This window comes from Pan troglodytes, chromosome 4 (assembly GCF_028858775.2).
Source record: "Pan troglodytes isolate AG18354 chromosome 4, NHGRI_mPanTro3-v2.0_pri, whole genome shotgun sequence".
Lineage (NCBI taxonomy): Eukaryota > Metazoa > Chordata > Mammalia > Primates > Hominidae > Pan > Pan troglodytes.
In genome coordinates, this window is record NC_072402.2 from 61,784,874 (window position 1) to 61,798,373 (window position 13,500).

The 13,500-nt window shown below is 36.5% G+C and overlaps 1 protein-coding gene across 1 annotated transcript in view; it reads right to left on the reverse strand.

Moving 5' to 3' along the window:
* ITGA1 (integrin subunit alpha 1) overlaps positions 1 to 13,500 on the reverse strand; it is a 173,324-nt gene that overhangs the window by 80,258 nt on the left and 79,566 nt on the right. The window contains exons 4-6 of the mRNA XM_517769.9: positions 10,464 to 10,552; positions 10,233 to 10,344; positions 9,497 to 9,624 (exon numbers count right to left, since the gene is read on the reverse strand). Of these exons, the coding sequence (XP_517769.2) occupies positions 9,497 to 9,624; positions 10,233 to 10,344; positions 10,464 to 10,552 (329 nt within the window). The remainder of the gene's footprint in view (positions 1 to 9,496; positions 9,625 to 10,232; positions 10,345 to 10,463; positions 10,553 to 13,500) is intronic.

Below are 13,500 nucleotides of genomic sequence, written 5' to 3' on the forward strand. Positions count from 1 at the left end.
TTTTTTTGGGAATACTAGCATCCCTTTGTATGTTACTAAGTTTGATTTAAAAAAGAATTCTATGGTCAAATAATCTTGGAAAACAATGAGTAAAATAAAGTTAAATATATATCTTTACAGCAGACTCCTCCCCATCTCTACCTTTCTCCTATCACTATGAAAACTGTCACAAATTGCAAATGATGCAAAAGAGTAAGGTTTTCTCTTACTCCTATCCCTACTTGCTCTATTTAGACTTATAAGCAAATTCTTTTGAAAGTTTTCTCAGAGTCTTTAAAAACATGCATTGTGGATTACTAATTGGAAGACCTGGTATATTTTATTCTTATTTAAAGTAATATTTTTTTGTGAGGATCATATTCAACACCTCAGACTGGGAAAAAATGTTCTACAACAGTAAGACTTACTTACTTGTCAAGATCAACTAATTGTTCTGTGTTTTAAATTCACCTTCATTATATTTATGACATAGTATCATGCATTGTAGCTGTCCCAATATATTATTTTACCTCATTTCTAAATTGGAAGATTTTAGAATCAGGAACAACATTTCAGTGATTTTTTTTTATTGCTCTTGACACCTAGCATAATACTTGATCGTCCAGACACTTTATAAATATCTGCTCAATTAAAGCAAATTAATTATCCAATGACTTCATTTCTTTTGGGGGCAGAGAAGAAAGAGGGAGAAAAGTGAGTGTGTGAACATGAAAGGAAGGACACTATCAGAAAACACTGAAAGGAGGGCCTTTTGGATTAGTCTCTTATGAAACTGAAAGTCATGTTTAAGATTTTAACAACTATCTTAAATGATAAGAGTGTTTAAGAAAAAGAAGTATCTAAAGTAGCTATGAATTTCTGCTACAGCTTGAATATGGTTTGTCCCCACCGAGACACCAAAACTCATGTTGATGCTTGGTCTCCAATGGAGTGGTGTTGGGAGGTGGTGCCTTTAAGAGGCAAAAAGAGGAGTCAAGAGGGACTTTATCATAGGAGTGAGTTCTCACTCTTGTGGGGCTGGATTAGTTACTACAAGAGAACAGGTTGTTACAAAGCGAGGCTGCCTCTTGTGTTTGGTCTTTTTGCACGTGGCTGCTTCCATTCCTGTTTCTCCACCATGTTATGACCCAAGCGCAAGGCCCTCACCAGAAGCTGAACAGCTGCAGCCACCCTATCTTGGCCCTCCCAGCCTCCAGAATCATGAACTAAATAATCCACCTTTTTTTTTTTTCAAATTGTCTAGTCTTGGGTATTTTGTTATAGCAACAGAAAGTCAACTAGGATAAGTATATTTAGTCAAAGAGTTATGAAGGAATGGAGTTATCTATTAATTAATAATTATATTATTATCTTCTATATCTATCTTGTTAAGTCAGGGTTACACCAGCACCCAAATTTTAATGCCCAGCATAAGCTAAGTTTCTGGGCTTTCATTCAATAACTAATATTACCAAGTCAATCGTTCCTTTACAGAAGTAATGACAAGGTGAAACAATGAGGTGTTTTTGTGTGTTCCTGTAAGATGCACAATTGCCTGATATGAAAAGAGCTCAGGCTTTATGTCTGGCCAATGTATATTTCCTTTTATCAAACTATGGTACAAAGCCCTACCCTACAACATGCTTCCAGTGTGACTAAGTCAGGATATGAATGTAGTGATAATACAAGATACAATCCCAGTTAACTGTTAGCACAAACCATTCTGAAGCTATGTTAGCAGAGGCTAGGTTTAACATTTTGTCATTATAAAGAGGGATATAAATGGGACTGATTTACAGGTAGATGATTATTTCCTAAGGAAACAAGTGTTCAGAAACATAATAAAGGTGATACATAATAGATACAGGTTCTAGAAAAAGGGTATCTTTATCTGGACTCTTGCTTCATGGAAGATGCTACAATGAAAGTGACGTAGGCTCAAAAATGCAAAGATAGGAGAGGTTAAAACAAAGTTAATTCACTGTGTTTGTGGAGAAGGGCAAGGGCTATAGGAGAAATTAGGGCTGAGGGGAATAGGGCTAGGTGGGTAAACACCTGCAAAGAAAAGACTGAAATACAATGTAAAGGGTTGTCCAGGGGAATCCCCCACAAGCAAGTACCTTCCAGCTCAGTGGATCAATATGACTTTATGAAGCAAAGTAAGGGAAAGAGGTCACTAAAACAACGATTTTATACATGAGAAGGTGAAAATTCAAAAACTCCCATTTTTTCAACATAAATGGCTCATGTCATGTGCTAGGAATACATAAAACCCTAGACTATCTTCCATAAATGAAAAGATTAAGGCACAATTCTGTCATCAGGTAATTCAGTCTACTAGAAGAGACAGACCCAAAAAACAAAGAGCAATGCTACTGAGTGATAAGAGCAGTAAGGAAATATGCTCTCACGGTTGCAGCTGCTATGGGAACATAGGAGAGGAAGGCATTTTTCTCAAGAACAGTGGGTAGGATAATCATAGAAAATTACAGAGAAAGTGACATTTGAAATTCTCCTAGAATACAGCGCTTGAGATGGAGCAGGGAATCACAGGAAAAGCAAGTAACAAGAGCACAACACTTCATGAACAAGGAAGGCAAGGGCCCAGGAATGGCTGAAGGGTAAGCTACTCGGGAACCTGAGGCAGGAGAATAGCTTGAACCCGGGAGGCGGAGGTTGCAGTGAGCAGAGATCGGAGCAAAACTCCATCTCCCCCTGCCACAAAAAAAAAAAAAAAAAAAGAAAAGAAAAGAAAAAAAGGGCGTAAGGGGAAGCAGGATGCATGAGAAATGGCCGGGCCAGGTGGTCAGATGCCAGTTAGTCCACTAGAGAGCTTGGATACTATTTAGGAGGCAACAAGAGGAGTTATTTGTTTCTTTTTTGTTTGTTATTAGGGAAATGTTCTGAACTTACTTTGGAATGATTATTCTAGTGCCTGATGGCTGTAGGGGTGGGAGAATGGAGACTAGAGGCTAGTGAGAGAGAAGATTCACCCCATTCCCTACCCCACATTCGGAAACTGTAGGCAGACTGACAAAGGTATGGCTGCATGTCTCCCTCAGGCTTCTTTTCAGACCTACAAACAATGAATCAGGCCCCAGATTTAAGGCTTCTAGGGAAATGGCCATAAAATCAGCAGTAAAAAGGAAGATAAATAATATTCCTAAAATTTAATTAATTTCTCTCTTTCATTTTGCTTGGTTTAATGCTATGCTACACTTTTGATGTGAACAATCTAGACATTGTTCCATTAGTATATTTCACTTTTATATCAAGCCTCACAATTTACTGGTTTTATTTAGGGTAATGCACACTTATTTGACATATTTATATTATCTTCATTTATTATTAAAAGCAATGTTATGTTTAGGTATTGAGGATCAATAAGACCTCCATAATGTTTATACCATCACATCTTTAATGGCAAGCTCAGAGTGTTTCAGGTTTGTTTTTACAGGTGATTTTTAAAAGGCAATTTTATAGCCTTTACTCTGTCTTGGGTAAAAAATTGGTTGACAAAAATTCCTTGACTATGCTTGCAAAAGTCTTAATTGGGCCACACAGAAACATAGAATGGATTTTGAGTAACTCTTTAGAGTGAATGTTTCCATCGTTGTGTTGTATTTCCTTAATGTATACTAAATTGTCACATGGAAAACTTAATGTAAGTTTCCTTCCTTCTTTCCTTCCCCCTTTCCTTTTTTTTTTTTTTAATTTTTGTTTTTTGGAGGTAACAGTTACTTTGGGAAATATTCCATATCTTTGACTCTGCCTTTTATTGCTTGCAATTACTAAATGACAAATCTATGACTGCAGAGAATAGGAATCATATTCAATCTATATCTATTGTACCAAATGTGTAACTAATCAATACAGCAAACAAAAATACAGGAGGTGTAATTAGAATATAACCTTTATTTGTGGCCCACCAGTCCTTCAAAATTTATTTAAAGTGAAGTATTTTGCTATCCCTAGATGGAAAGATAAATATCTTATGACTTTTTTTTATTCTTAGTTTTAAAATGTCTGTTAATTTAAAAAGTTATATATTTTAATTTAGGCTGTACCAAATGAAATTGCTGTATTTGTAGGTTGGGAAAAAAAAGATCAAACAGCAATATTTTCATATGGTTCTGTCTAAATTAAAACCAACAAGGCGAAACATCAAAGCACATTTGTAGTTAAATCTTCTCTCCTACTTCTACTAAGGGCTTACACGAGGTAAGAAGCCTGTAGTTGAGAAAGATGCATGACTGGCTTTTATTTGCTTTCCTACTTGTTTTCACTTAGAGTGCTAACTGTGATTTCTGACCTTCCAGGGACAGAGGTAGGGAAGATAAATAAGGATAGAGAAATTATTACTGCATTGGTATTATCCTAAGATGAATCAGGTCCTAATAGGTATGTACAACTTTTTCAAGGGTTCTTTGGAGAACTCCCTTCCTTGAGATATCTCACCTACACCCTTGCTCTGAGTGAATGCATCCCACTGCCTCAGTCCCTAAGAATTACAGAGATCTTCTGCATTCTCTGCAGAGGCAGCCACTCACTTCCAGTAATCCCTAAGGACAGGCCCTGACATGACCTCACACTGGCTCTTGCTTTTGAGTACCCATGCCAATCCTGGGAAAACACATGCATTCTAACAATCTCTGGGGATGCAGGCTGACTCCAGTGCAGTGACCTCTGCTCCGACTTCCCTGTCAGCAGCTAGACATAACAGCTGCTGTCATGCTCTGACAATTCAGACAGGAGTTAGGCATTAGTCAATCAACTATGTGTCCCAACTCCAGTATACACATACCAAGATGTGTATGACCCCACTGAAGCCTTTCTGAGTAGGCTCTTTCTACAGAGAAATCCTCTCTACAAATCTTATCAACTACATTCATAGTCTTTTAGAAATGTGGTATGGATGAGGAGTCTAAAAGTTCTCTGTCCGGCTCTTAGCTTTCTATCTTTTGCACCCTCCTTTGGGTAATCTTTCTCACAATTCATTTTTACATCTGTTCCTTTCAGAAACGGAGATAGAATACATAAAGGGGAGAATAAATTCCAGAAGCTAATTCTGCCAATCATAGGGTGGAATTGAATGCTTTCATTAAAAGAAACAAATAAAACTAAAAACAAACAAACAAACAAACAAATCAAATGGATTTAAATTACATTAGCAACCAGTCAAGAAAAAGAATTGATTGTCAAGCAAACAGTTTTTGGAAAGAATTACTGTAAGACTACATGAAAGATAAGCATGCTTTTCAGCACATATTTTCTTTGAAAAGGAAATGCCTTTCCAAATTTTCTATGACAGGATTTCTTTTCTGAATCCACTGAAAGATGATCAAACTTTAAAAAGAGTTTACAGGCATTATACTTAAAACCCTATTAAATGTTATTTAGCAAAAGCAATGGCTTGGTAAATATGTCCTTTCCAATCTCTTTATTTTAGAGAATTATTTATGAATTTAGTCACTGATAAAACATAAGCCAAAATAGAAAAAAAAAAAAGATTAGAAAAGACTGAACACTAGAGAATAAAGTATAAAGTAATATACTTAAAATAATTTTTAAAATACCAGTTATAGAAAAAAGACTCATTAAATGTCCAATAATCAGAGAAAAACACAAAACTGGACTCAATATGATACAAACATTTACTCAACAAGTGCTCATTGAGGGCTTACTATGCTACAGTAAACCACTGGGCTGGCCACTGACGAAGATAAGAAGATGACGCAGCCTTTGCTCTTGAGGTGCCTATTATCTACGGTATGCAGCAAACACAGATAGACAGACAGACACAGACACACGCACACTAATATAATAATTATGCCTTAGTCCAGTGTTTCTCAAACTTTAATCTTGTTTAAGAATCATATGGGGCCAGGCACAGTGGCTCAAGCCTGTAATCCCAGCACCTTGGGAGGCCGAGGCAGGCAGATCATCTGTGGTCGGGAGTTCAAGACCAGCCTGGCCAACATGGCGAAACCCTATCTCTACTAAACATACAAAAATTAGTTGGGCATGGTAGCACATGCCTGTAATCCCAGCTACTCAGAAGGCTGAGGCACGAGAATTGCTTGAACCCGGAAGGTGGAGGCTGCAGTGAGCCAAGATCGCACCATTGCACTCCAGCCTGGGTGGCAAGAGTGAAACTCCTTGTCAAAAAAACAAACAGAAAAGAATCATATGGGTTGCTTATATATAATGCAGGCTCTATAGCCCCACCCTCAGAGATTCTGATTTTGAAAATTTGGGGTATAGTTCAAGCATCCCAGTGATTTGGAAGCAGAAATTCCATGAGCCATAATTGGAGAAACATGGCATTAGACAGAAGCATCATTAAGGCAGCACCCTTGTCCGTCATCTTCCCCACTATTACCCAAGCTATAGCATAGAGCTTGGAACATAGCAAGCCCTTAGTACATACATCTGAATAAATGAATGAATGTATATGGTTAAGCTCCACAATCAACGTTGAAAGCAAGATGTGACATAAAAATTCAGAAATATAATCAGTTTCTCTCTTTAAAAATCAGGTTCCCTTGGGTGAAGTCAGAAGATACTGTAAACGACACTGTGCAGAGTGCTTCATTCAGAAACATTCTTCTTTGTGGATTGAGGTCCTGGATCTTGGTAAATGTAACTGAACTCTTCTCCTGCAGGGTAAGTTCATTTTCCTCCCATTCACTGGTAGCATCTGGACCCCGAGGGCCCTCCTGAATTTGTCTGAATAGAGCCATTGTTCCCTCCAGAAAATACATATAACTTCATGTTGCCCACCCTGGCAGGCTAGAATTCCTCTGGTGGACAGGCAGAATAGCTCCTCTTTTAGGACTCTCAACACAGAAATGTAAATTAATTATAGTTCTAACTGAAAAACATCAAAATTGCAGAAGAATAAGTCGAGCATATAAGCAATTGACTGTTATTTATTTCTTTACAAAATGGAGTCACTGGCATAGATCTTCAGAGAAGCTGTAATTATTATTCTAAAAGAGCCGTATGGATTTTCTTTCTAAAGTTGTGGACCAACTTCAAACATGTCACAGCTGCACTAATTTTCACAAATAGCTACAAATAAATTAATTTTTAAGAGTAATATACATAAGTGAATTTAAAGGTAAAATAAAATATTTAGATGGCTGTATAATAAATTGTAAAAAACATTTCAAGCATGTTATTAGCTTTGGAAGGAAAAAGTTAGGTAAGAAGATCAAATGGGATGGACAAAACAAGAAGAAGGAAAGAAAGCACATCATGGGCAAAAGTGCAGAAAGCAGGAACACAAGCCATTTCATTTAAGGTATTAGTCCAGGCAGTGAGGCATTGCCAAGCCTAGCACGGTTTCAGCCAAGAGGCTGCCTGAGGAAGGATGAGGACAGTCATCCTCATGAAATAGAAAAGGATTGAAATCTACTATTCAGGGGCATTAGATGGTACTGGCTCTGAAGCTTCTCTAGAAGTAGAGCCCTCAGAAAGAAAAAAAACAACAACAAACTGGGCTACAATTAGAGAGCTGTGTGTGTTCTGATCTGCCATCAGCAAGCAGAAAGACCTTAAACAAGTCAGTTAGCCTCTCGTGTCTCCTTCATAAATTGAGGTTGGGGGCCAAATGACCTTTAAGATTCTTTCCAGCTTTAATCTTATGACTCTATGCTATCTTATTGGCCAAGGAGAGAAGGGATAGGGGAAGCGAGGAAAGGAGGAAGGAAGAGTGGTCTCAGAAGGGAAAAAAGGAGGTCCATGAGGAACAGGTGCCAGAAGGAAGAGCAAGTCACATCCTGGAGTGGTTCTGTTAAGATGCAGGCTGCCCTGTACCCTGCAGCAAGACGGGATAAAAAGGTCCCCTACCATCCACTAGTAATTTCACTTGAGAAGGTCAATTGCAAATAAGTCACTTCCAGGGAAAATTACATTTTGTGATACGTAAAAGCCCATTTCATTTTTAATGATTTTACACTGATTTCAACAAGTTCTCAATTGTCCAGTAGGATATTTATAACCTCACCTTTCCACTCGCTCTCTACAGAGACCTATTCAGCCTTGGAATGAAGCAATACATTTCACTTTGAAGTTTGAGTTCAACTTTGAAATTTTCAACCACCATCCTTTTAGAAAATTATATATACATAGATATCAAAATATTAAGAGAGACATAAATATACACAGACACATGAAGACACATGTATGTATATATATGTGCACATATTATGTTCCAAATTTAATGTAGGTGTGGCAAACATTAACGCAGTCAGTCCGCTTTTTCAGTGCCTCAGAAACTTCTCCCAAAGTAAAGCCCTCAGAAAAAAAAAAAAAAAAAAAGGAAGATCACTGTACTGATTGCAGTACTATAATCTTAAAGTCTCCTATGCTCTCCACAGCCTCCCAACCACACAACAATCTTTTAGGCTCTGATTCTAGGGCTAATTCCTGACCTGAGGCATTGACTTCATTTTGACATTTTATTTGCCTGTTATCCATTATGTCTGCCCTGTATTTTAATATATATGCCCATATGAGTTTAATAAACATTAAATCAGTCAAATGTATTTAATTAAATGTAATTAAATTAAACTCAGTATCTAAAGTGGAAAAGCTGTGTGAGAAGTTCCACTTCATTTAGTGGCAATAAAGGAGATGTGTTTAGAAATAGATATTAATTGGGGGGATAAACAAACAACTATTTGATTTTATGCAGAGATAGCCAGGGGCATTTGCTTTTAACTTAGGGAAAAGAAATTATTAACAGAAAGGACAACAGGCTTTAAGTAGTATCCTCTGGTCAGTTACTAACTTATTTATATAATATGAGAAGAGAGATTATAATGTGATGGGTTGTTTGGGATGTCAGATTAGTTTCTACAAACTCTGACACCCGGCTCTGATATTACCAAAAGTGGCTATATCCATTTTAAGTAAAAATTAAATTATGAGTTTATAGAAATCTATAAGAGTTATTTTTCAAGTGCATTAAAAATGGCAGCTTTCATAATATTTTCTGTTTAGAAAATAACACAGCCTAGGTTGGGCACAGTGGCTCATGCCTGTAATACCAATGCTTTGAGAGGCAGAGACAGGTGGATCAACCAGAGGCTAGGAGTTTGAGACCAGCCTGGCCAACATGATGAAACCCCATCTCTATTACAAATTTAAAAAATTAGCCAGGTGTGATGGTGCATGCCTGTAATTCCAGCTTCTGGAGAGGCTGAGAAATATGAATTGCTTGAGCCTGGGAGGTGAAGGTTGCAGTGAGCTGAGATTGCACCACTGCACTCCAGCCTGGGCAACAGAGTGAGACTCTGTCTAAAAAAGAAAAAGAAAAAAGAAAAAAATAGAAAATAACACAGCTTAAAGTAATGTCCTTTTTATCAGAAATAAGAACAGGAAATGGATATAAAATTCATTCTCAACTTTAGTTTTATTGATTAATTTGCTTTCAGAATATTTGGTTTTATTAAAAATTTGTGCATTTTTATCTTTAGAACAACAGAAATCAAAACACAAAGTCACATACCTGTGTCTGTTTAGGACCAATATCCATTCTTTCAAGAAGGTCATTTAAAAAAGCTGTAACACTGTCCCATGGGTAAATACTGTTGGAACCATCCAGCACTATGACTATGTCCAGTTGAGTGCTGCATTCTGCAATAAAAGGAGTCAATTGTGCAAATTTGGAATCTATTTTTTTCAGAGGCATATGAAGTGCTTTCATGGCTGAAAGAAGTTCATTTTAAAAGATGAACTGATGTTCTCCAAAGTAGACACATTGTTTTAGCAATAAAAAATAGTTTTTGAAAAAGTAAAGATGATAAAAATATTCATTGCTTTCAATAACAATTGGTGTGGGATAAAATTCATACCTACTGAATTTTAATTAGTATTGTATGAGAGTTATCTTTGCAAATTTTCTCAATATGAATTTTATATAAGTTTTTATAAAACAGTTTTTGAGCATATCTCAAATGAAGTTACTTCTTTCTTCAAAGAGACTCATTCTTTAAATATAAGCAGCATGACAGCTTTATCTATGATGTTTAAAAATGACTTTGTAAAGTTATTTACACTAATATCAATTCCAAAAATAGCAGTCAGATTTTGTTATATACTGGCAAAGCAAACATTTACCTAAATTGGTAATGCTGGTAGCTAAGAAAATACTTTAAGCTTTTTGGTATGCTCCTTTGTATACATACGTCTCATTCATTGCATAGGCTTTTCAAACATGCAAGAGCATTGCATAAAATCTGTACCTTGTACAGGGGCAATGGAATTCACGACTTGAAATGTGGGGCTGACGTCAGAACAGATTCCAGTTGTGTAATGCAAATGTCCACATCTATAGGCATATAAGGGCCCACAAGCCTTTAAAAAATTGTTTTAAAATTAGAAATCATTAGACTGAAAATTATATAACAGATCTTACAAAGACTTAAAATGATAACATATCTGTTGTCAATAAATATCATTCTCTCCATTCTTACCAGAAATCCTCCATTTGGGTTGGTGACTAAAGTTGATCCAAATGTCATGTTCTCCTTTACTTCTGTGACATTGGGAATTGATGTATTAACTAAAAATAGAACAAAATTTTATGAGGGAGAAAAAGTTTCACAAAGTGAAATTTTAAGCATCTCTCATTAAGACATTCTATTTGTTTTGCTCATATCATAGCACATTCTTCTTTTGGTTCAACTAATTAGTCTTCCAAGTCTTCTTAAGGAATATAATGAACAAGCTAAGGCTGAAGAGTTGGCTCATGTCCCAGAAACTATTTCAGATAGTTTTGCTGAACTGTGAAAGAATGCAGAACTAGCAGGGCAATGAGAATGGGGGATTGCTTTTTGCACGTTCTTGCTAATTAAAACAAAGTTTTTAATCTCATAATACTGTAGATATAATGTAATCTTATAACTTTATTATAAATGACCAGTGATGAAACACGATTTTTGGCAAGAAAAGGGGAAATGGGTAGAAGATCCGAAAAGAAAACTCAAACACCAGTTTTTTGACCATGACTTCCAAAATCATGAGGACATCCTTTGGGTGACAAAGGAAACTAGAGGAATATTACAGCAGTGTCCAGAAAGTTTTGATAAAGGAAACACAGTAAAGAGACTACATTTGACATTCTGAAGGGAATGTTGGGTCCTGAAGCATGAAGCATGCCAGCCTAACAATATTGGCAAGAAGTTCCACTTTCTCACACTAAAAAGAAAAAGAAAAAAAGACTGGACAGGAAAAACAAGAACTTCTAAATCTGCTTAGTAGAGTGGAATATTAGAAAGAGGCAAAATTCAGGTTAAGAAAGATTTGTCTCACCTTTTGTTCCAGAGGTTGTTTTCATGTTAAGACTGTATGTGGATTTAAAGTGGGGAATGGAAGCAGAGATTCTGGAATGGTCAGTTAGACTTCCTGATCTGCGCAATGGCCTTTGTCCAAGAGTTTAGTCTGGTTTGCTTTGAAAGCACCTAGAGCTGGGCGATTGTATGCATTGATCTTGTATAATCTGGATTAGAGTTTTATATACAAAGCTTGACCCAGGAAAAGCATTCCTGGGACAATTAGGGACCACAGTGGAAACTTCCCTACTGTACTTGATGTGGCTAAAATCTCTAGCCTAATTTTAAAACTATTCCAATTTCCAGTAAGGGAGGAGTAACTCCTAACAAAACAGCTCCTCTGCAAATCACAACTATAAATTCTAGGAAGAATTAAAAAAAATACATGAAAACAATCACCTGAAGGCACTAGAAAGGTGGCAGAAAATGGAGGGGAATCCATACTTGGAAGAAGATACTGGCACTAAATGAGTTTTGTGTTCTTGTGTTTTGTTTTGTTTTTGTCCCCCACCCCTAACCCACCCCCAACCTAGGGAATGCCCTGGTCAGTGGCTAAAACTCAAATAGAACTCCTAGTCTTACTGTACTGAATAAAAAGAGAACAGAGATTGAGGGCAATGACAGCAGCTGCAAAATGAGGAGGAGAGTAGTATATCTTAGAAAAAGAGCCACAAAACAACAGTTCTATAATATGCATATATGTTTTATCCAAATAACTAGATGACTTGAATAGTAAATGCGCAGAGTATATTTCAAATAGCCCAGCTGAAATAAAACCTGAATAGAGATTTTAACTACTTGTCATTGCAAGAAAGTCAATGCTTGGAAATTGAGTTGAGCCAAGTAAATTTCCTGCTAATAAAAAAAGTTAAGACTATTCACAGGCGTATAACAGAATCTAGAATCTCCACACCTGTAATTCAAAAATATAATCCAGGTTATGATCCAAAATTACAAGACAAGACAGGAAAATGTGATGCAACCTCAAGGAAAGGTAATAAATGGAAAGTGATGTTGAGATATTCCAGATGTTGGAATTATCAGGCAAGGATATTAAAGCAGCTATTATAAGTATGCTTATGCATGTAAAGAAAAAAAGTTCATAAAAACAAACAAATAGAAAATTCAAAAAAAGGAGAACTGAAAAATACAATATGTGAAATAAACTTGTGGGGCTATAAATAATTTCCATAGTATGTAATATTGTATAGAACATTGACAGGGTTCTAATTTCTAGATAATTTTAGTAGGAATTTTCTGGTCACATTCCTACTATTTCTGTCAAATACATCTATTTCAATATAAATTTATCTTGTGTGATTCTATTTTTAAAATTAAATTTATCTATTACAATTCCTCTGATTCTATTTCCTCTTGAAAACCAGGCACTAAGTTAAATTTTGTGGAGGGAATGTGGTGGGCAGGTTTATTTGGAGAAGTTCTTTCACATTACCACTGAATTAGAAAGAATTCTGAAAAACGCAGAGAGTTAAAAGTTATAAAATTAGTACGGTATTCTAATTTATGTATGCTCCTTGATGACTTTCTAAAGCAAATTAAGGACAGAGGGAATCAAAATGGCATTCTATGTCAGTCTGGAAGATAAATGATTATAGAAAAATGATTATAGATTATAAATGATTATATGAAAAATGATTATAGATTACTTCTAATATTTTCTTGAGTTGATTAAAATCTGTTTTTTTCTTTTTTTTTTTTTTTTTTGAGATGGAGTTTTGCTCTTGTTCCTCAGGCTGGAGTGCAATGGTGTGATGTTGCCTCAACACAACCTCCACCTCCCGGGTTCAAGCGGTTCTCCTGCCTCAGCCTCCTAAGTAGCTGGGATTACAGGCATGTACCACTACGCCCAGCTTAATTTTGTATTTTTAGTAGAGGCAGGGTTTCTCCATGTTGGTCAGGATGGTCTCGAACTCCCGACCTCAGGTGATCCGCCTGCCTCAGCCTCCCAAAATGCTGGGATTACAGGTGTGAGACACTGCGCCCAGCCCAAAATCTGTTTTCAGTGAGAATAATGGGCATAATTTAAGACCTGATTTTTTTTTTTTTTTTTTTTTGAGACAGGATCTCACTCTGTCACCCAGGCTGGAGTGCAGTGGCGCAATTACCATTCACTGCAGTCTCAAACTCCTGAGCTCAAGCAATCCTCACACTTCATCCT